At 51.1% G+C, this 23,948-nt stretch overlaps 2 protein-coding genes across 8 annotated transcripts; one reads left to right on the top strand and one right to left on the bottom strand.

Annotated features, from left to right (window-relative positions):
• Window positions 1-5,220: 5,220 nt before the first annotated feature.
• Window positions 5,221-19,576, top strand: auts2b (activator of transcription and developmental regulator AUTS2 b). 4 transcript variants are annotated; one of them, XM_076976197.1, is made up of 13 exons: window positions 5,221-5,705; window positions 12,932-13,219; window positions 15,424-15,626; window positions 15,865-15,909; window positions 16,193-16,288; window positions 16,591-16,662; window positions 16,819-16,848; window positions 16,984-17,055; window positions 17,166-17,307; window positions 17,557-17,655; window positions 17,753-17,836; window positions 17,964-18,144; window positions 18,259-19,576. In XM_076976197.1, the coding sequence occupies exons 2-13, from the start codon at window positions 13,156-13,158 to the stop codon at window positions 19,328-19,330; spliced, it is 2,160 nt and encodes a 719-aa protein (XP_076832312.1). In that variant the 5' UTR covers window positions 5,221-5,705; window positions 12,932-13,155; the 3' UTR covers window positions 19,331-19,576. The 4 variants fall into 4 exon arrangements, with proteins under 4 accessions (XP_076832312.1, XP_076832310.1, XP_076832313.1 ...); XM_076976195.1 differs by having other exon boundaries at window positions 12,932-13,246; XM_076976196.1 differs by lacking the exon at window positions 5,221-5,705 and adding an exon at window positions 9,533-12,360 and having other exon boundaries at window positions 12,932-13,246.
• Window positions 19,564-23,698, bottom strand: LOC143477544 (histone H4 transcription factor). 4 transcript variants are annotated; one of them, XM_076976200.1, is made up of 10 exons: window positions 23,331-23,698; window positions 22,919-23,074; window positions 22,546-22,772; window positions 22,297-22,408; window positions 21,787-21,939; window positions 21,496-21,570; window positions 21,206-21,326; window positions 20,797-20,935; window positions 20,573-20,697; window positions 19,564-20,398 (listed from the first exon to the last, which is right to left on the bottom strand). In XM_076976200.1, exons 2-10 carry the CDS (start codon window positions 23,067-23,069, stop codon window positions 19,987-19,989), a joined length of 1,515 nt encoding a protein of 504 aa, XP_076832315.1. In that variant the 5' UTR covers window positions 23,070-23,074; window positions 23,331-23,698; the 3' UTR covers window positions 19,564-19,986. The 4 variants fall into 4 exon arrangements, with proteins under 4 accessions (XP_076832315.1, XP_076832314.1, XP_076832316.1 ...); XM_076976199.1 differs by having other exon boundaries at window positions 23,345-23,698; XM_076976201.1 differs by having other exon boundaries at window positions 23,436-23,698.
• Window positions 23,699-23,948: the final 250 nt, after the last annotated feature.

Here is a 23,948-nt window from a genome sequence, read left to right as displayed (position 1 = left end):
TCTTCAAGGTGAAACGCTGCCATCATTTCCAGTATGTAGGGCCGCTAGTCGGGGGGCTGTGCTGGGCTGTGAGATATAGAGAGATCAAGCACTAACGCTTTAGCCGGCACGCTGGGACAGGGACGGTGATCCGCCCCCCCTGAGCTGAAGATCTGTGGGAGGTGGTGTGGCCGGGTGAACGGCGTTGGGATGCAGGGGCCAACCACACAGGATTTAACCACAGCTTGATCTCAGACAAGCAACAGTTGCTGGATGTGTGGTTGAAGCCATTACGCTGATTGATGCCCCGGCTGCTATCTTGAGAAGAGTGAGCTTGGGTTTAGCTACAGGGTGAATCTGCACCACTCACGGAAGACAGAAACACAAGGACCCGTAATTGACAGATTCCTTCAGCGAGGGCTTCTTGGCCACACACATCTCCTGCAGTATCCGTCTCTGACATCTCTGTCGTGTTTTTCTCTAAACTTGTGGGCTGAATCAGGAGGGGTGAGCATCTTCACGCGATCTCCTCCTCTCCGTCCACGCTCACGGCAGCACCGAGAGCCGCGCGATTATGATGGAAATCTCACGAGCCATTACCATGAAGAGGCAGGACCCACTGCAGACAGCTTAATGGACTCATTTGTAATTGGTAGGGGGCGATGACTAAGCTCACATGGTCTTTGTCTGATGGAGTACAGAGACATGCATGCAAATGTGATGAATGAATAGGGGCTCAGGCTCTCAGAGCATTTTTTTCCCTTTACTTCATCTCCTCATGCCAGCACACTGACCTTGAGAGTCTATGGAATAGGTGTTAAGAATCCCTATAAAGACGCGTTAACACTCAAGCACTGAAAGGGAAGACACAGTCCAGCACATCTGAAGGCCCGTAGTCATTAGCTGTCATGTATTAGAAGACGAAGGCTGTTGTGCACTAACACGTCAGGCTGACCACACTCGTACTGCACACGGTGTTCACTTGTCACGTGGACCCACCTAACACAGCAGCTGTCAGAGCGTTAGGAGATTTCACACTCAGCTTTTGTTCTGAAGGTCAGAAATATTTCTGTTACAATCTTTAACGTTTTTTTCCCCTGTAGCTATGCGTACTGAAAGAATGCGTAAGTTGATTTGAAAATTCCGATTTTTTTCCCCCCACTCTGTCGTGAATGATCTTGTAAATGTCGTTGATTGGCGTGGCAGGCCGGGCTAAAAGGAGCTGAGCTTCATTGTGAGAGGTGCTTTCTCTTTGTGTGTGTGGCGACAGAGGCCCTTCAGCGCGGCCGACCAGAGAGAACTACACAAGTGGCTCGTTAATGAACAGCCGATCCTTCTCTGGAGGAGGCCGCGGAGACAGCCCTTTAAAGCGCTGGGAACCTAAAGAGTGCCAGAGTTTCCTCGCACCCTGTCTCATAGTCCCGGGTCAGCCGGAGGAACACTCCAATTCAGGCCCACTGAAGCAGAGGGAAATGACACCACACTGATTCGCTGCTTTCTCTCCCCCAGGCAGGAATAATGCACTTTTGTGCCACGCATCCTCGGGAATTATGGCTCCTAATTTGATTAGGCAAGATTTGATTAACTGAAAATGAGGATTTCACTAAAACTTTCACATGCTTAATTTATGCCTGGTGGAGCAGACACAACACTGAATGGTCTGAGCAGAGGGCCATGTGGGAACCCTTTTCAGGAGTTAGATGCGCTTTGAAATGCAAGAGGCCTAGCGTTTCATTTTGGGTCTCACAGAAGTCCAAATTCCTTTGATGTCAGTCAGGCACTGGCGGTAAATTTGTGGAGCTATTTTGCAGGACAGAGAGGCTCTGTAGTCATTAACAATGCATAATATAACATTAGCTCTCTGCGGTCTTAACGTGCGTTTGCTCCTAATGACAGATTAAGCCCAGAGTTTTGACTTATAGGATTCTAGGATGGCCGGCAGTTTGCATCTTGCCCTACACCTCACAACACACAGAGGCAACACACTTCTTTCAAGGCTGATTGGCCATTAATAACAGTCAATAAGAGTCACAGGGCATTACAGGCCAGTGGTTATGGAGGACGTGCACCAGGCCAGAGGCCGACGGTGGAGGAATCCATCCCCATTAACACTCATCTAGTTTAATCCGCTCCGGCGCTCGCATGGCCCACCAGGCCAGAGCTGCGTGCTGAAATTAATAGCCGGGCTTGGGCTGAAGGGCTGGGACATCCATTTACTCCTCCTACAGACAGAAAATCGGTGAAAACAATCAGGCTACTCTGCACTAATGACTTTGCCTTTGAGGCGAGTCTACGAGGTTTGCTGGTTGTTTTTTTTTCTCCTGTGGATATGAGCTCATCGTGTTCCTCCTGCGCTTCATCCCTGTAGCGAGTGGAAGGCGTGTGGACCTGCGTGTGACCCGCGTGCGACCCGCGTGCGACCCGCGTGTGGACCCGCGTGCGACCCGCGTGTGACCCACGTGTGACCCACGTGTGACCCACGTGTGACACTGTTATGAGACTGTTCTGCTTCATTAACATAAAAAACAGGATTTCGAAAGACTTCATGCAAATGGGCACTCATCTCATCAAGAGCCCCGCTCACACTCCACAGCTCATTTCCCGTGATTATGGCTTCCTCAGGTTTATAGCCTTTGAGAATAATTAAACGTTTATTAGAAACTCAGTTTTGAGAAGTGTAATCAGTTTCTAGAAGCTTAGAAAACAGAGGAGGAAACTAAGGCCGTTGAGAAGTTGTCATTATGCCTCGGTGAGCCACACACGATCAGATTAAGAGTCAGAAATATACCTGCTGCTCTGTGGTGAACTAGCTGCTATTCAGGGGCCAGTTCTACATCTTCTCAACTTGCCGTCCAGTTACGAGGTATTAAAAGTGAGCTGTACATGGACTCTCAGGATAACTGGCGTAATGCCTGAGTCTATTAATTTGTGAATGGGCCAGAGTTAAGGTAGTAATACTAAAACACAAAACACTACTGTTTTACTTGCCAACTACACAAACTCCATTTATTCGCACTGTGCAAGGTCAAGTGGCCTTTCGTTTATTGCTGATTTGCATGTATTTTGCATATAATCACCAACCAACATGAACAACTGATTAAAAACATTCTACTTTTGAATATTCAGTTAAAATTCATGTGTAAGTGTTCTTTCGCAAGCCCCCCCCCCCCCCCCCCCCCCCCCCAGCCCAGAATCAAAGCATCAGGATGTTGAGTATTACCCACTTATTATTCAAATCACGCAATGAACAAAGAAATCAGACTAGGAGTTCAGTTTAGTTTGTAGTACATTAAACAGCTGTAACAGAAGTGGTGTTGTTGTTAAGTGAACACATCTGCTAATACCAGTATTCTCTCTGATCACACCTTAACCAACACAACTAGTTTAATCGTCTTTAAAGGTGCGTAAGGTTGTTGGTATGATCATTTATTATACTGTTGATATCCGTGAATATAACAAAAAATTTAGTAAATGTGGTGGTATTTGACACACCATTTTCAAATCTCTTCTGTAACTCAAATCTTTTACACTTTAATACTGAAGAGAAATTCAACGAAATTGTCAGTCAAGTATCAGGGAAATAGATTTGAACCAATTTTCTTAGGCAGGCAGGATCTGCCGTCTGCTGTTCCCCGTTCTGGATGAGACTCCCGGCGTGTGTCATCAGCAGAAGGAAGTGTGGACCATCTCTCCACGGAGAGCTTCACGGAGGCCCCGCGCCCCGCAGAGGAGGCGAGAATAACAGTCCCGTCCCAGTGGGAGAACCCTCCGCGCCTCCGACAAGACCTCCCTCTGTTCACGCTCGCCGCGATGCAATTAGACACCCCCACAGGGCTGGGGAGGCAGGAGAGATGGAGGGGAAGACCTCCCCGATGCTTCGGCCGGCCTGTGGGGCTTTGAAGTCTTCTGCTGTCTCTCTCTCCTCTGCTGAACTCAGCCTCCGGGGAGTGGAGCAGCAGTAAGACTGCACACACACACACACACACACACACACACACACACACACACACACACACACATGCACACACACACGCATGCACACAGAGCTGCTTGCCTTAATCTTCACCTACTGGCTTCTTGTGATTAGATGGTGTTCGGCGACAGGGCTATTTCCCCATGGAGGAGCCGTTTCAGGGAGAATATGATCATGTGATCATAGCTTGTGTTGTGGGGGTTTGGGGCCTTTGTGCAGTGCTTGTCTGGGCTCAGTGTAGCTTCAGTGTGTCTGGGGTTGACCAGCCGTGCAGAACAACCCCACAGCGTCGTAGGCAGGATCATTCCTCCCCACATGCTTTAGTGTGTATTTTAAAGTCTGTAGCTATGCTGTTTATAGGTTTTCATATGAATATATAAATATCCAGGCATGCTGATATACCACACTGGTGCGAGAAAATACCTCCCCTCTCACTCCAGACAGCCTGTTCACGCCAGATCAGCACACCACCATTAATTGGAGGTGACGCTGTCTCACTTAGCTGGGAGTAAGTTCTCGTTTTAGCGCGAGCTAGAACCATCTCACGAGCGTCCCCATCTCACGAGTGTCCCCAGCTCACGAGCGTCCCCAGCTCACGAGCGTCCCCATATCACGAGCGTCCCCATCTCACGAGCGTTCCCATCTCACGAGCGTCCCCAGCTCACGAGCGTCCCCATCTCACGAGCATCACCAGCTCACGAGCGTCCCCATCTCACGAGCATCACCAGCTCACGAGCGTCCCCATATCACGAGCGTCCCCATCTCACGAGCGTCCCCATCTCACGAGCATCACCAGCTCACGAGCGTCCCCAGCCTATTCCGTGGTCCACTCCCTGTCATTAAGAGGACCGTCGACCGGCTTTCCCGTTTGCGCGTATTAAGAGAGGAAGAAAGGACAAGACTTCAAGCAGGTGATTGCTGTGGTGTTGGGGCGACCTTCTGTAGACGAGAGAGGGGAGGAGAGAAGGAGAGAGGGGAGGAGAGGAGGGGAAGAGAGGGGAGGGGTGGAGAGGAGAGGGGAGGAGAGGAGAGGGGAGGGGTGGAGAGGAGAGGGGAGGAGAGGAAGAGAGGGGAGGGGAGGAGAGGGGAGGGGAGGAGGGGAGGAGAGGGGAGGAGAGGAGGGGAGGAGAGGGGAGGAGAGGAAGAGGAGAGGGGAGGAGAGGGGAGGAGAGGGGAGGAGAGAAGAGGAGAGGAAAAGAGGGGAGGGGAGGGGTGGAGAGGAGGAGAGAAGAGGAGAGGGGAGGAGAGGAGAGGGGAGGGGTGGAGAGGTAGCTCGGTTGAGGGTGGAGACAGGAGACCGCTGTCCTCGCTCCTGAGTGTCTCCGCGCTCGCGTCTGTCTGCTGCCCGTAAGACGTGAATCCAGAACCTTCTCGGAGAGTCGCGATCAGTTCCTCGGATTTGGATTTAATCTGTTTTGCTAGTTAGAGAACTGGACGACTCTCGTATTTTAATGGATAATCTTCTTGTTGTACACGGCGCACATCTCTCTCCACGGTCACAGACTGAGGAATAAAACTTGTGCTGCGCTGCTGGCGTTTGCTGCTGGACTCTGGAAGGAACCTGGACTGATCCTGCGGTTCTGTTCCTGGACCACAGTGACTTTACACTCACACCGACGTGCTGGAGCAGTTTGAGCAGGAAACCACAGGATCAGTTATTTGTGTGGAGTTGTGCTGTGTTTGTGGATTACACCGTTGAGGTTGAAGGACCGAGATCTTTATTCTGTTTTCGTGTCGTTTATCGACAGATTCGGTAAGTAAAAAGTTTCAAAAGCTAAACCCTACGGTAATCCATTGGGATTAAATATTATTGATCCTGTTTGACTAATATTAACTTTACGAATAATAAAACGAACATCAAAATATAACGCAAGGAAAAAACCCGAAGGTATAAGATATGAGATTACTACTTTACACAGATATTGGTATTATGATTATTAATGAACTGACAGTCGAAGTGACCAGTCGCACATGTGTATAAATTGTAGTTAAAACGTCAATACCAGTATACCAGTATAGCAGTATACCAGTATAGAAGTATACCAGTATACCAGTATAGCAGTATACCAGTAAACACCAGGCTGTTACTCTCAGCGTCTTTTATTTTTACCCACTTGCATGTAATGATCTGGCTTGAGCTTTTGTGGGCTCGTTAAATGGTGGTCTCCTATTATTCCACACGTCTTGATGTATTTTCTCCTATGCAGTTAATCAGTTAAATGATAGAATAAAAAAATATATAAATAACTCTTGGTACATCGGGGTTTTAAAATAACGTGTTATACGTGCCAAAAAGAGACGTATCATTTTCAGTGCATCTTAACAGTGCTCTCTTGTGGATTCAAAGGGTAGCAATGCTCAGAGTAAAATATCATATTCTGTTGATTTCATAGAGCTGCATGAAAGACTCATAAAACGTTTGCTGTAGGGGTCTGATGAAAGAGGGCATCTTGACACCATATGAAGCTCTGACGGTGCTGTGAAGCATGACCAGTCTGATTTATGAAATAAAGCCAGGTTGGATGTTTTGATACCCAAGCTATGTACGTTTTTGCACTTTAATTTCACTCCATGAAGTTCCACTGATTCCTATGAGTCATTTGTCCATAAGTGATCGAACTGTTGGTCTCACATCATGGAGTCCTGATTTGGGATGAAGTGGCACTTATGAGAGTGAAACTGTTAGCCTTGAGGACCATATAAACCCAATTACCTGATAATGATGTCATGCCCTCTGCAGTCTCTATCAACACAGATTTCCAAGTAGCACACTGAAAATCCCCAGAACTCCATATGAAAGTCCATAAGTGGAGGGATTATGTTGTCCGTTAAATGGGGTTAATTCACAGATTTGTTTCATAAATGGACCAACTGGTTGATTCTAATGCAGTCGTGAACCTTCCTTTGGGCCTCTAAGGTTAAGTCCTGATCTCAGTATGCCTGCCCTTGGTGTATCTCATATTTTATAGATATATTAATATCTTCACCAAACCTCTTTGTTGTGCTCAGTAAACTGAGGCTGGTAGGCTGATTCTCCTCTGGGCTCTGCATAGATCTCACAGGTGGATAAATGAGGACTTTGGCTAAAACAGAAACGCATCTATTCAGTAAAGTCATTGTGGGTCAGACCGCTGCTGAAATACATCACCGTGACATCTCCGATTAGCTCGTAGCAGATGGCACGGTGAGAACTACCCTGGAATGAGTATAAGGTTCCAAAACGCAGTTGCTCGTTAACCAATTATCCCCCTGATTACTTAAGAAAGTGTGTGCAGGGAGCCACGTGTGTGTCAGTCATCTTTAAAGTAACTGGATTAGAGTGCAGCACTGTTGCTGTAAGTCTCTCCAGCCTTATTAAGGGTTATTTACATAGACTGCATTACATGACTGTGTTTGATGATCCCTGGCACTGCAGTGTAGTTAACCCAGTCACAGCAGTTACAGTATAGCCACTGACCGCATGGCCACTGACCGCATGGCCACTGACCGCATGGCCACTGACCGCATGACCACAGACCCCTTTGTTGATCTTTTATATTACAAAAATAAGACCAAAACAGATACTTAAGGGCAGAAAGTGATAGTTGTCCAGTTGGGAGCTGTAGTTCATGGTGTTTGTGCTTTGGCAGAGTGGCTCTGTGGTGTCTGTGTCAGCAGGACCCGGGGGGGGCAGGCCATTGACCCCGGGGCAGCAGTGGCTTGGCCTGCCGGGTGTTGGAGGGTCAGGGGTGAGGGACCATGTCCTCCCGGGTGGGCCAGACGGCAGGCTGGTGCGCTGCATTTGGAGATGACATCCTAGAGGCACAACGCACCGAGGCCCTTTGCTAGACGGCACTCAGACACACTTTACTGCAGCACTATTAGGGATGTTCCCCCAGTAGATGTATCCAGTTGCATAATATGGTGTGTCAGGTTCTTTAGGAGCCCGTTAAGCTGAAAACCATCTTAATGCAATTGAATTAAAGGGTACTTGGCACAGTTATGGGTGATTGGATAGTTCATTAGGGGTTTTTCACATTCCTCAAGGTAGTTTTCGTTTGATCAGACGTCGTTTCTTGGCGCTCCATTGGTATAGATTAGCATTGTGTTAAGAAATAATCGATAGGTACTCATGTATGATGTAATAGTAAGTGCTTAAAGTTTTATATGCCCTCAGTTTGAATAGCCTGTGTTAATGCCACATGGCTCAGTGATCCTAAGTGAAGGTACGTTTGACAGAAAGCCTCCATGACCGATAGTGGTGCTTGTCTAACCCTTTTACCACCACAGGTTCACGCCCTCGCTCTGGAGGTGCACTGCTTACAGTAGCGTGGCGTTGGGAGTCGGCGCTGTTGGTATGACGGTTCGGCGGAGATGCCGTTTAAAGGCCCCGGAGGAACCGTCACTCCTCTACCTGGGTGACACCGCTGTCAGAGGCTGACAGTCTTCATCGGCGTTGGAGCCGTACCGTGTCACTGCCTGGAATGACTGGAGGGGATATTTCTGGAGCGGAGTGTTTGGCTCTGACCCCAGCGCTGGTCAGTGGGTGGCGGCCAGCCAGGGTGGAAGAGGTTTTGCACCTTTATAACTTCCGTGATTGATGTGTATTAACAGGACACCCGGGAACATTCACATTCCACACGGCACATGGGGCTTGTGGACGAACGGCTGTTTTGGGAGCAGATAGCTCATGTGGACACCGTTGCCAGCGTGGATGGTGTAAAGGGTGCCAGTGTCCCCAGACAACACTTCACTGCTACTGCAGTCCAAATCACACTGCTTATATATTCTATTTTTATTAACTTGCCAACAGTCCATTTGAAAGAGTGTTTGAAGACTTTAAAAAGCTCCCGTGGATGCTTTTGGAGAAAATATTCACACCCAGAAAAAAACACTGTCCACCCACGACAAAACAGACACGCACTGTCATGAACTCATTTACTGAATTTCAAATATGTAATAGTAAAGTCATGTTTGAAGAGAGTTTAACTAAGAGGTTGTAGGTTGGAATATGTGGGTCTGTTTCTAAAACAGTGTGTTGACTCTCTCAAACTCTGAACTCCAGCCCAGAACAGAGAGACGGAGTTCCTTGGTTTTCTCTCTCAGGGCCCCCAACACCAAGTATGTTCAAAACCACGTTAATTGCAGTTGGCTTGTACATGAAACACTGGCAGGACTCGTCCAAGGCTGCAGCACAATGGAGTCGTTCCCCGTCCAGCCCAGACACACACACACACACACACACACACACACACACACACACACACACACACACACACACACACACACACATGTACGAGTGCTAGTGCAGCCGGGCCTGCCATACAAAGAACCTGCACAGGGTTGACATTGTTCTGTCAGTAACCTGAGCAGAGCCAGGCACGAGGGGGGGGGGGGGGGGGGGGGACATAGCCGGGGAGGGATCAGATCAGCAGCTGTCGGCTCAAAGCTCTCAGCACAGCTCATATAAACACTCTGGCTACCTGGCTTACGAGCGCTAAGGGCCAGCCCTGGCTAAACACGCCCGCGTTAGGGTGACAACCGATCCACCCGCCCCACCGCGGCCGTGTTGGCTGGAGGCAGCCTGGCCTGGTCAGGCCCCCCCCCCCCCCCACACACACACACACACACACACACACACACACCCCAGCTCCTTCTGCGCTGCTAAGGTCAGGGAGCCTCCGGGGTCCTTCATGCCACACATTGTTGGGCTGCAGTGTGGGTGGGAGTGGTACTGAGTTTTCCAGGAAACACACAGCGCGAGACACACAGCGCAAGACATCCCACAGGCACTGACAGCCATTGTGTTCGTGTGTGCCCTACATCAGCGGCCCTGATCCCTAACTGGGAGAAACCTGACCACTGGATGATGAAGGAGCTCGGTGCACTCACCTGTTTCCTGATTCAGACGGTCTCCACCGTTCACTCGTTACAGGGCTGCTGTCTGACGTCGTGCTTTGTGAAGGGATTATCTCGGATGCCAGGAGTGTCTTGCTCAAATAACAGTATTTCTTCATGTCGAATGCCATGTTAATATCTCTCATCCCGCGTGTATGCACAAGGTTGGGCTTTAATTATACATTAGTTATATGAAATAACAGAGACGGGTTGTTATCCAGTCACTGCTGAAAGGTTCAAATTAAAAACATGGCCTCTTTTATGTAGTGTGAAAAATATTATGTCTTTTATGTAAGATTTTGTTGTTACTACTTGCTGTGGTGTATTTGCGATCAAATAGGCTTAGTGTTGAAGACAGCGGAAGGGTACGTCTCACACACACACACACACACACACACACACACACACACACACACACACACACACGCATGCACAAATTTGCAGGAAGACTTTGCTTAAATGTTGATCCTCTATACAATACTGACTGAACTTTCAGATAGAATTGGCATATAATTCTGATATATGTTCCATAATGCCTTATTTTAGGTCCGCGTAATCTTTAATCTAATTTACACTCCCACTGGGCCAAAATGTTTCTTGAAGTAGTTCAGGAGTGGATGTGACACGGCTAATCTTTCATATCTCCCAGTTCATATGAAAATATTCTTAGTATGTTTTGTGTATCTTGTTTAGCTCTACTTGTTGGTTTATTTTCATGGCACGTAGCTGTTGCTGTGTTGTCTAAACATTTCAAGTTTACATCAATGGTTATTTTATAGTTTGTGAAATGTTGTGCGACAGGGAACGTTTCAACATCCTTCGCACTGAAGGTAGTAACACCATGTAATCCTCAGATGTTGGACAACTGTTTATGGACACGAGTGGTGGTGTGAAACAGATGTACCTTTAGCTGACCGGGGTTCATTCACAGCTAAAGCTAAAACCAACGTGGGAATCTGTCAGCACGCAAGAACAACTGTTTCTCTGTCCGATTCGCCGGCCAACTGCACACGGCTGGTGCTGTTAGAGGCGTTGGAGGATGATTTATGGGCCGTGGGCCGTCCCCTCCGGAACGATCGCCACTGGAAACCCTTTCTGGCCTGCCTTCCGGGGAGCTTGCTTTAAGCCTAAGAGTCCTGTGTGTCTCTTTTGTGCTCGCACAAACCTCTTCCAACTGCTCTCTCACAAGATTAAGAGCTTTTTCCCAGCACTCCGACCAGGACAGAAATTTAAAGAACAAGATTGTTTAACCTTCAGCTAATCTAGCCTTTGTGTGAAAGGAGGGATTAGGCGGTAAACCCCGGCATGCCAGGGAGGGTTAGCTCAGTAATGGGCTTGATGAATGACAAAGACTGCTTGAACAACAGAGCTGCCAGAGAAATAGGAAGACACATTTGCTGGTGGGCTGACAGCTCAAGGAGCTTAACCCTAATACCTAACCTGCCTCAAAAGAACATTAATGTGCCATGACTCCCAACTGGAAACCAGTACTCCGGGTCCCAGTCGGGTTAAGTTACAGCATCTGCACTGAAATGTCTAAACTAAAAAGGACATGAGGTAGTGTGTGGTATCCTCTGGAATTCAGAGCTGTTTGGAAGAACAAACACTCCACGTGGAAACGCGGATTTGAGACCTCTAAATGGTTCCAAACGAAGAAGGAAAAGAAATGAGACACAACCAGTGATTTGGGGGAAAAAACATGGTGTTTTTGAAAATGAGTTGGAATAACAAATGAAACGAAACCTCCTTCAAAGATCTGATTGTGGCTTCAACAAAACAGAAAACAGTTCTAACAGTGAAGCCAGTAATGACGGCCAGGATGAACATGTTACTGTTGTGGTTCATTATGTCACACTAAGCTTTTTTGAGCGTGTTTTATTGTCAATATGTGTAGAATACTGACTAATGACACGTTTCAAAAAACAGATCAATAACACAACCTGAAAACGTTAAGCAGCCCTGATCTGTTGTGAGTGAATAGGATCTAATTGCAGGTTCGTCTAAAATAACCTTTTTGTTTTTTTTATGCTGTGAATTTTGGATCGTCTTGTGACATGTTAAATATTTTCTATCTGTGCAGTTAGATTAAATGCAGTGGAGGTGACAGTAATACAGACGTCACAGACTGCTTTCTAGGCGAAACATTTCACATGTGATTATTTCATAATTTCTTCGAGCGCCGGTCCTGCACCATAAGGCTGTAGCTGCTGTCGGGCGCGCTGTTGCAGCCGTTACCATGTTCACCCCCTACGCTTGCGTCACCCTGCTCCACACACACCGCACACCAGGGGACTGTCGCCACTCCACACACAGAAATAAGCTTCTCCTACTGCTCCCTCTTCCCCGGCCCCCCCGGAGCCCCCGTGTGGAGCTGTGCTCTGAGAGAGCCTAACCATCCATTATGGCCCTCTCAAAAGACCTTTCACTCTCAGTACAACAGGCTCCAGGGAGGGAAAAGGCCCGAACTGACAGCTCCACACAAAGGAGATTTGCTGCTTATCCTCATGTGCCTGAGTGGCATTCAGAAGGAGGTAATTGCAGGTTGTATACATCCACAATCCTCTCGGGATTCCAGTCCTCCGCCTCATTTGCATTTGCCATTGGTTCACCCCTGGGAAGGTCCGGTAAATGTCAAAGTGACACCGACATTAGCCATTAAATGCTAGGTTTACTTTGAGGGAAGCCGAATTAAAGAGGAGAGCGGCGTAATGCCACGGAAAAGGTGGCGCAATAAAAGAGCCAAGCTTGCGTCTCTGTTCCCTAAGCCCCGCTTTATTAGCCGTGCCAGGGCCACGCCTGCCTCTCCTCACGCTGCTAGCGCCCTCCTGGCTGCACGGCTGCTTGGCCCTGCCTAACAACATTAACTGATAGCATTACACTAATATCCTTTTCTTGGAACGACGTTATCAAATGAAATTAGCGGATTATTAGTGGCCTAGTTCTAAATTAGATTTATTTCCCATAATGCATTTGAGTACGCTGGCTGTATTTTCCTACTGATGCAGTCCAAGCGATGGGTCCTCACAGCGGTGGACCATTTGAGCAGTGAGTGTCGACCGTGTGAAGCGTTTTGCACTGATGGGACTCGTTTTGTCTCGGCAGATGTCAGTGATGTCACAGCCTGCGCAGACGCGAGAGCAGACAAAAGCAGGTGTGGAGGTGCTTTGGAAGGAGGAGTAGAGGTTTGCGCATCTGTCCTGGACGTAGAAGAAGGACTGAGATCGCTCTGACCTTCCCGAGCTACCTGTGGACCAGAACAACCAGAGCGACAGCTGCACGCTCGGCGCCGGTGCTGTCCGAGTTCCCGGGAGCAGCGAGATCACGCCATGTTTTCTCCGACTGCGTTACCCCCTCCGCCCCTCCTGCCCGGGGGAGCCGTGGCTGTGGCAGGTGCGTCTCCAGCCGCTCCCTACACAGGTACGCCCCCCCTACATGGGTACACCCCCCTACACAGGTACGCCCCCTACACAGGTACGCCCCCCTACACAGGTACGCCACCCTACACAGGTACGCCCCCTACTCTGGTACGCCCCCTACACAGGTACGCCCCCCTACACAGGTACACCCTCCTACACAGGTACGCCCCCCTACACAGGTACGCCCCCCTACACTGGTACGCCCCCCTACACAGGTACGGCCCCCTACACAGGTACACCCTCCTACACAGGTACGCCCCCTACACAGGTACGCCCCCCTACACAGGTACGCCCCCCTACACAGGTACGCCCCCTACACAGGTACGCCACCCTACACAGGTACACCCTCCTACACAGGTACGCCCCCTACACAGGTACGCCCCCCTACACAGGTACGCCCCCCTACACAGGTACGCCCCCTACACAGGTACGCCACCCTACACAGGTACGCCCTCCTACACAGGTACGCCCCCCTACACAGGTACGCCCCCCTACACAGGTACGGCCCCCTACACAGGTACGCCCCCCTACACAGGTACGCCACCCTACACAGGTACGCCCCCCTACATACCCCCCTACACAGGTACGCCCCCTACACACCCCCCTACACAGGTACGCCCCCCTACACAGGTACGTCCCCCTACACAGGTATGCCCCCCTACACAGGTACGTCCCCCTACACAGGTACGTCCCCCTACACAGGTATGCCCCCCTACACAGGTACGCCCCCCTACATACCCCCCTACACAGGTACGCCCCCTACACACCCCCCTACACAGGTACGCCCCCTACACACCCCCCTACACAGGTACGCCCCCTACACACCCCCCTACACAGGTACGCCCCCCTACATACCCCCCTACACAGGTACGTCCCCCTACACAGGTACGCCCCCCTACACAGGTACGCCACCCTACACACCCCCCTACACAGGTATGCCCCCCTACACAGGTACGCCCCCCTACACAGGTACGCCACCCTACACAGGTACGCCCCCCTACACACCCCCCTACACAGGTACGCCCCCTACACACCCCCCTACACAGGTACGTCCCCCTACACAGGTATGCCCCCCTACACAGGTACGCCACCCTACACAGGTACGCCACCCTACACAGGTACGCCACCCTACACAGGTACGCCCCCTACACACCCCCCTACACAGGTACGTCCCCCTACACAGGTATGCCCCCCTACACAGGTACGCCCCCCTACATACCCCCCTACACAGGTACGCCCCCTACACACCCCCCTACACAGGTACGCCCCCTACACACCCCCCTACACAGGTACGCCCCCTACACACCCCCCTACACAGGTACGCCCCCCTACATACCCCCCTACACAGGTACGTCCCCCTACACAGGTACGCCCCCCTACACAGGTACGCCACCCTACACACCCCCCTACACAGGTATGCCCCCCTACACAGGTACGCCCCCCTACACAGGTACGCCACCCTACACAGGTACGCCCCCCTACACACCCCCCTACACAGGTACGCCCCCTACACACCCCCCTACACAGGTACGTCCCCCTACACAGGTATGCCCCCCTACACAGGTACGCCACCCTACACAGGTACGCCACCCTACACAGGTACGCCACCCTACACAGGTACGCCCCCTACACACCCCCCTACACAGGTACGTCCCCCTACACAGGTATGCCCCCCTACACAGGTACGCCACCCTACACAGGTACGCCACCCTACACAGGTACGCCCCCTACATACCCCCCTACACAGGTACGCCCCCTACACAGGTACGCCACCCTACACAGGTACGTCCCCCTACACAGGTACGCCACCCTACACAGGTACGTCCCCCTACACAGGTACGCCCCCCTACACAGGTACGTCCCCCTACACAGGTACGCCACCCTACACAGGTACGTCCCCCTACACAGGTACGCCCCCCTACACAGGTACGTCCCCCTACACAGGTACGCCACCCTACACAGGTACGCCCCCCTACATACCCCCCTACACAGGTACGCCCCCCTACACAGGTACGCCCCCCTACACAGGTACGTCCCCCTACACAGGTACGCCCCCCTACATACCCCCCTACACAGGTACGCCCCCCTACACAGGTACGTCCCCCTACACAGGTACGCCACTGCGCCGTCTCCACAGCCGCTCGCGCGAGCTAACCCTGCGTCCCGCCTGACCCACAGAACAGGACCTGCTGCGACAGGAGCTGAACTCCCGCTTCCTGGCCTCTCAGGACCGAGGAGCCCCGCTGGTGCCGCCCGGATACCTGCGCACCGAGTTCCACCAGCACCAGCACACGCACCAGCACACGCACCAGCACACCTTCACGCCCTACCCCCACCCGGCCGTCCTGCCGGGCCCCCTGCCGGGCCCCGCCGGGCCCCTGGTGCGTACCACACACGCCTTTATCTTCACTTTATCTTCACTTTATCTTCATCGCTGGACTTTGGACGCCGTCAGTCTGAATTTGTTAACATTAGCAATTGTAGTTGTCATGTCTGCAACAGTAAAGTTTATGATTAGTGTGATATGGGTAGCATGTGATATCTGATTTGTTGCATATTCCTATAATATGTTTTTAACGTCTGTATGTGAAGTAGTAAAAGATGCATTTTTCTTTTCAGTTTGACAAATACCCACCAAAGGTCGACACCTTCCACAGGCAGAGTGTAAGTCTGTTATTTTACACTGTTGTTATTTTTACATTTTTGCTCACACTGTAAATTAAGTGCACTGACTTTTAAAAAATAAACTCGCCTTCATGTACAAATCACAAAAGTGATCTATTGTTCAGAGATTGAGTGTCAGCTCTCCCGGGGCGGTACAGCTGTAGGCAGTGTGTCCTGGGCTCTGACCCACACTAACGCTGGCCTGCCCTGTGTCCCAGAGCAGTACAGCTGTAGGCAGTGTGTCCTGGGCTCTGACCCACACTAACGCTGCCCTGTGTCTCAGGTCTTCCACCCCTTCCCGTCCGGGCTGCCCGGCATGGCTACAGTGTTGCCTCCAGCGGGGATGTTCGGCTCTCTGCAGGGCGCCTTTCAGCCCAAGGTACCGCATATCTACACCAGTCCACCTGCATATTTGGTTAAAACATTAAAGGCCCTCTGGAAATAACCATTTTTACTGTGTTGTGTTATTAGAGCTCAGAAGAAAAAAATTTTAGCTGAAAGGAATGATCTATAAACTGTGATTTATCTGCAAGGCCCAAAAATGCAGATTGATTTCATTATGTCCAAGACATTTTGTGCAATGTTTTTGGTATTATTGAATACTTGTATACCATGTTCATAAACCATGTTTGAAAATAAATGAGTTTAAATGATGTGTGTTTGTATTTCTCATTTTCATAGGCTCCTAACCCTCTTGATGTAGTCTCCAGACCTGGATCTATGCCCCGCCCACTCATACAGAAGGAATCTAGAGTACGCTTCCAAATCAGTATTTTAAAAATGTCATCGCAGTTTAAACCTTCAGATATTAAACCACTTTGTGATACAAGACAGCACTGAAGAATGCTTGAGTTAATACAAACTAAAGTAAGCTGGCTAACTAAATATCTCATACAAATTCTTTTCTAGTTGCTGGACTCTGTGTGTTCCACGCCGAAGGTAAGACCCAACACACCTGTGGGGGTCTTCATTTAATCACCCATTTGAATCCTGACTGATCAGAAATCCTGCAATCATCATGACTGGCATTTTCTTCTTCTTTCAACAAAAAAAAAAACAACTACACCTCAACAGAAGCCGGGGAAATGGTGTGCTATGCACGTGCACATAGCGTGGCAGGTTTATCACCATCAACAAAAAATCAAGGTATGTTAACATGGCAGGAGTGACTTGTGGGGATATCGGACTCTTCTGTTCCGCTGGGCCTTTCAGGGCCGCACTGGTGCCATTACTGCTGTTCTACGCACGCATTTCAGAAACAGATGCAAATGGATCCCCATAAGCTGGACTTTGGCCTGAAGCCGGAGCTTCTGTGCCGGGCCTCGGGCCCGGGCTTTCTGGGGCTGGTTCCACAACCTCGTGACCTGCCCCGCCCCGCCACCGTCTTCTCCACTGCTGGTAAGTCATGGGGATTCTGTTACACCCACAGACACAAGAGCATGTCAGTATTAGTGCAGTTACTATCCGTGTTTACGATATTGCAGTGAGCAACACAGATCCAGTAAACCTGTACTGTGATATCAGTGTGAGCCATGCAACAATTCCAGATGTACCGACCACAAGAGCCCCAGTCAAACTGTTGAAGAAATTAGAAAGATTGAAATGAATTTTTATATCGTGTTTTAGTCGGGTGTTTACTGTCCTCAGGGCCCACCCACCCCACCCACCCCACCCACCCCATGGTGTCTCCTTATGGGCACCTGGCCCATCCCCACACCAACGCCCACACCCCACCCTCTCACCTTGGTAAGGCCGAATTCCCATGTGACTCTGGGTGACTCATCCCTGGCCAGCAGCTGAAACTCGGGCCATTAAAACCACATGCACTTTTCTCACATTCTAGAGCCTCTCAGTAAGCCACCTGCTTTTGGGGGTTTGGGAACACTGAGTTCCACGGCCTTCGGAGGACTTGGCAACCCTACGCTGAGTAAGTGAATGAGTTGTGCTCCTCCTGGGTCTGCCTGCATGTTCGTCAAAAGTACCACAAATAAAATTGAAAAGAAGTGAAAGGTCAAAATGAGGCCACTGAGGTCTGCGTTTCAATTCCTCTGCAGCTCCGAGTTCTTCACAAGTGGGTAAAGACCACAAGGGACCTCCGGACTCCTGGAACAGACTGCACCAGACCCCGACCTCGTTCCCCACGGCCGCTGTGTGGCCCCGAGACCCTGACGCCGAAAGGGGTTCGTCCACACTGGACAGAGCAGCAGACCGGAGAGACAAAGAAGAACACGAAAGGTTTGAGATCTTCACTCTTCCTGTTCAAACACGAGCGTTGAACGAGAACGGAGCTCAGCACCCTCGACACGCTGCTTCCTGCTTTCCTTACGCTGCTTTATTCCCTTATTGTAGGGACACAAAGGAGAAATTAAACGGGACACGCCCGTCGCCTGCCAACACGAGTCCTCGGGGCGAGACGGCAGAGCCATCTAGAGGTGTGTCCCCTGAGCCCAAAGACAAGGAAAGAAGCAAAGCGCAGCTGCCGGATCCTCCCTGCCGGAGTGCGGAGACGCAGGAACACAAGCCCACAGAGAGCCAGCAGGAGAGAAGAGAGAAGACAGCCAAGCACACGGAGGAGACGCCCAGCGCCGAGGAGACGCCCTCACCCAAGCAGCAGAGGCAGGACGTGGAGCGGCGTGGGGGTGGCGAGGGCTGGGAGCCAGACGTGAAGAGGAGCAGAGGGGATCTCGAGGCCAGGGGCAGCCAGGTGAAGGTGAAGGAGGAGAGGAGGGAGGACCAGGAGTCGTCGGAAGGCAAGATACCTCCCAAGGTCTCGGAGAGGCCGCAGCCAGGGCCCAGGGCCCCGGGCCCGTACCCGTCGTCCCTGCTGTCCCTGCCCGTGTGTGTGGGCGGAGGCCCCCAGGGCGCCGACAGGACCCGGCTGGTGCCGCCCATCATGCTGTCGGGCAGCGAGAGGCTGCCCTTCCCCGCCCAACACTGGGACCCCATGCGTAGTCTGTACAGGGCCCTGGACCTCCCGCACAAGGAGCTGCTCCTGCGGGCGGAGGCGCTCCAGCGGCCGGCCGTGGTCCCGCGCGAGGCCCTGCTCCACCCGCTGGCCCTGGAGCAGCACAGAGGCCTGCAGGAGGAGCGCCATCGTCTGGCCCTGCTGCGGGAGGAGAGCGAGAGGGGGCGTCTCCTGGCCATGCACCACGCCTCCCTGGAACCCCACCTACCCCACCTACCCCACCTGCCCCACCCAGGGCTCCTACCCGCCACGTACCCCGGCCCGCTGCTGCCCCGCCTGGGGCTCACGCACGCCCCGCCCTACGGCCCGCTCGGCAAGACTCTGCCCGCCGTTGGCTACATGCACGCAGCTCCGCCCCCTCTGCTCCCGGCCCCGCCCCCGCGCTCACCCAGACGGACTTCCTCCATGGTGGACAGGGCGAGCACCCGCCCTGGCAGAGAGGGGGAGGGGCCATGAGTCTCAGGGGTGGAGCCAGGCACTTAACGTCTGACAGGTGTACAGTGTTGGGAATGTACAGGGGGCAAATTCATCGGGGCCACTGTGAGGTTAAGCCTAGTCTTTCATTAAAGCACTGTTTGTGAGGAGTTTTAATCCAGTTCTTTTTCAACATCTAGGCTTAATCAACAATTGGGAAACTGGCCCGTGACTTTTTTGTGGATAAAAATGATTAAAAAACTTTAAGAAAAGAATCCATCTTTACTGATTTATTTATTGATTTGTTTTTATTGATTATTGACATTAGAACAATTAAGCGAGCACATTTTCAGTAAGAAAAACAATAGTGATCTAGTAAATGTAAAAATGAATGATGTATGGGGTCTCACTAAACTGAGACTATTTAAATGTAAATAAATGTGTAAATAATACCAAGTAAAACATCTGTAAAACTGTAAAAAACAACGAAGCTGACACATCTGTCCACCCAGACGGGATCAGCAGCACCTGAGATCATTTTAAAAGACACACTATTCTAAAAACAAAATTAATCTATTTGGCAAGTCTGCATTTAACCACTGATGAACATCCAGTTGTGTTAAACACTGCAGTCTTTCCTAAAACACGTGTTATGCGAGAGGGCCCCGGCGGGGTCACGTGCGGTACTGGTCCACGTCTCACACCACGTCCATACCCAACCCTCTGGCAACGGCAGCCAGAGCTCGAACTGCCCCCGACTCCGCCCCTGACTCCGCCTCCGACTCCGCCTCTGGTAATGTCTCCAGATCAACGTCCACCTCGCTAACGGGGCTGAGGACACAGTACACGGGGGACACGTCCTCCTTGGTGGGGTCGGCCTTGTCCACGCGCTCGGTGGAGGAAGAGGATGAGGACGAGGAAGGTTCTGCTGATGGAGCGGTGGTGGTGGACGTGCTGTCCGCCTGCAGCACCGCCCTCTTGTGGGTGGAGGCCGACACCTTGCGTGGGGTGCGTTTCTCCTCCATGTTCTTGATCAGCTCCTCCGTCACCTCCACGGTCTCAAAGCGAACCATGTTTAACCGCAAGTATCCGTCCTGGTCTTCCTTATACCTGTTCAACACAACACACAACGTCACACAGCCAGAGTACATTTACACACTAAGAGAGCGGCCCTGTCCCTCGTTATCTGATAGAATCTCTTTGTGAAGTGACAAATGTATTAATACGGAGACGCGTACGACACAAGCTACTTTGTGCGGTGAGGAAGAACCACGTTGTGCCTGCCTGAAGCGGGAGTGTCCCGACGGCCATTTGAGCTGATGTTTCTTCCGCAGGTGAAGCGTGAGGGTGTAGCACCACGAGAAGTTCTTGTCACACAGATGACATTTATACCTCGACACCATATTTCCCTGTTGGCAACAATCATGGTCCATTATTACACCGAGCCGCTCCGCTAGTGAAACCAGCCGTGTTCTAAGGCGAGTGAATGGCGCCCCCTGCTGGCCGACCTCGTGAACTCTCTTGTAGTGCTGATTCATGCTGTGGGCCATGCGGGACGAGTAGCCGCAGCCCTGAACCGTGCAGTGGTACGCGGCTCCCTCGTTGTGGGTCTCCATGTGCTTCCGGAGGTCGTGCTGATTCTTGAAGCTGAAGGGCAAACGTAAAGGATCAGAGCACAATGCCCCCCCCCCCCCCCCCCCCACCTCACCTGTCAGAGGGGGGGTGGTGGTGTGGGGGGGTGTGTGTGTGTGTGTGTGTGTGTGTGTGTGTGGGGGGGGGTGTATCTCTACCTGCTCTCACAGAAGTCACAGGGGAAAGGTCATATGGTGTTGTGTGTGGTATGGGGGTGTGGGGTAGGTGTGTGTGTGGTATGGGGGTGTGGGGTAGGTGTGTGTGTGTGTGGGGGTGTTTCTGTACCTGCTCTCACAGAAGTCACAGGGGAAAGGTCGCTCGTCACAGTGGCGGAACTTAATGTGGATCTTCAGGGTGGACAGAGACGTGCAGGTCATGTCACACAGCGGACACTTAATGTGATTTACTGCAAAAACACAAAGACGAGCTTTACTGAAAACATTCTTTATAGAATTTTACGGTTCAGATTTAATCTGGGTGGTTTACTTAAACGCCGATGTAGCATCTATTAAATCATGAGATGTCATGAAGTAAATAAGCACTCCAAGTAGAAGCAGCTCTAGCTGTGAACGCACCGTGTTGTCGCACGTGGTCCCTCAGTAGCCTCTCGTTAGCGAATCCTTTATCACAGTGTCCACACGTCAAGGACTCTGAACATACAGAGCGTACATACACTAAATCATAACACTCAAATAAACCAGAAACACCTCACTGTGCAGTGTACACCAAATACATAACGCAATCAACCTCTCCAACTAGCATGTTCAGTGTCTGCGATGAGCGTTTTAATACAGTACACTACGAGTCTGTGAGTGTGTTGAGCGTTTTAACGCGGTACACTACGGGTCTGTGAGTGGCACACGTACCCTCGGGCTCAGCTTGTCTCTGGATGTGGTCGAAGAACTTGGTGTTGCTGGAGAACATGCAGCCGCAGGTTGGGCAGGCGACCAGACGCTCCTGCGTGTGACTGCGCAGATGCTCACGCAGCCGGTACTTGATCTTGAAGAAGGCGTCGCAGCCTGGAAGGCACACGTGACGAGCACCCTCAGCACACGTGACGAGGACCCTCAGCGCACGTGACGAGGACCCTCAGCACACGTGACGAGGACCCTCAGCACACGTGACGAGCACCCTCAGCACACGTGACGAGCACCCTCAGCACACGTGACGAGCACCCTCAGCACACGTGACGAGCACCCTCAGCACACGTGACGAGCACCCTCAGCACACGTGACGAGCACCCTCAGCACACGTGACGAGCACCCTCAGCACACGTGACGAGCACCCTCAGCACACTGCCGGCAGAGCCAAACCGCACTCAAGGCTTGGGCAAAAGGCCCCTGTGGTTTTGTGCTCTCTGGTTATGCGTGGCCTACCTTTCCAGCTGCAGAAGAGCGCCTGCTGCTGATCTGGGAGCAGCTGTAACTCCGTGCAGTGCGCGTGCATGTCCACATGGCGGTAGAACCACTCCGGATTGTTAAACGTACTCTGCCGAGAAAATCACATGAATCTACCACCGTCCTGTATCCCACGTAACCCTGACGACGTAACGTAATGCCCCTGACGAAACAAGCGACAGCAGGAAACGCTAGACATCCAGACGTGACGAAGGGGGCAGTACTCACGTCACAGTGCTCCCACTGACACACGAACCCGTCCGAGACGTCAGTCAGCAGGTTGTTGCTGTGCAGCTCCTGGGTGCAGCTGGGCAGCTCGGGGTGTGACTCCAGCAGCTGGGTGCCGATAAACTTCAGCTTGCTGTGGAAGACGTGGAAGTGTGCGTGGGCCACCAGCTCGCTGGGACTGCCCATCGCCAGGAACTCACAGCCCTGCCACAAACACGGGTAGTCGTCTGGAGCAGAGAGCGTTTCACACACAACACGTTTGTTAGTCTATCTTAAACTGCCAGGCAATAAACTATTCACTACATTAAGAACATTTGTATTCCTGACAGCCATGTGAAGTGTATTCACCCACACCGGTACATGTGTCACTCACCAAGCTCCTCCATAGCGTCCCCCTCACCCAGATGCTCCTTTACGTGTGAGGACATGTGCTCACTAAACTCCTCCATGCTCCCTCCTCTGAACGTACACGAAGCCCACTCACACGCGATCACCATGTTGAACACCTTCCTCCTCTTGGCCATCGTACCTGCACAGGATCACAGGGCAGTAACTCGAACACATAATGAAGTTATACTCACACAACCTCAACTGGACAAGGACCCTAGAAATATCCAGCACAGATAAAACAGGAACACACTAGTTACATACACACAAACACACTAGATACTAATATGAAGCGTGTATGTAAAATAACCAGAGAGAAGCAGGTCAGTGGAGCCAGTTAAGACAAAAACAGGCCGTTAACGTGCGATAAACATCTTGAGTAAAGACTTTGTACTTACGTAAAGCTACTTACACTTCGTTTACTTACACACAGACAGGAGAGGTGTCCAAACGTGTGTGTGTGTTATCTGCTTATTTATCTATTTATCTGTTTATTTACTCACTTGGTCTGTTTAAGCTCCTAATGGAGGAACAACCAACGACCTTTAGCTCGCTAGCTTAGCCAAACAGGAGCAACAACACACACACGAGTGTTTTAAACGTTACTGTCCAGGTCAACTGGTCAAACACGGTTCTGTCGTGAAGTCCAATGACCCAGTATGTTGTTTTGGACGGACGTGAGTGCAGAATGACACGGACGCGGCGCCACGGACGGGCGGACAGTGTCGCGCTGGTACGCGGGAGCGTCTGTGCTTGAGTCGCACCGTGACTGAATCACACGAGATAGAATAAAAGTCCCTCGACGCGGTCGTATACTTGTATGGGCTTCAAATAAAGTTTTTTTAATCAGATCAAGATTATTTCATGTGGGATTCTTCTCTGGTTTTGAGAGAAAATCAATCATAAGTATATGAAACATAAGTTTATTTTACTCTGTGAAGTTTAACAAATATGGGTGTTAAATCCTGTATAATAATAAAGAATTGCTTCAATAAATTAACTCAAATGTTAATGCA

This window comes from Brachyhypopomus gauderio, chromosome 16, assembly GCF_052324685.1.
Source record: "Brachyhypopomus gauderio isolate BG-103 chromosome 16, BGAUD_0.2, whole genome shotgun sequence".
NCBI lineage: Eukaryota > Metazoa > Chordata > Actinopteri > Gymnotiformes > Hypopomidae > Brachyhypopomus > Brachyhypopomus gauderio.
This window is presented reverse-complemented; position numbering and strand designations above follow the sequence as displayed.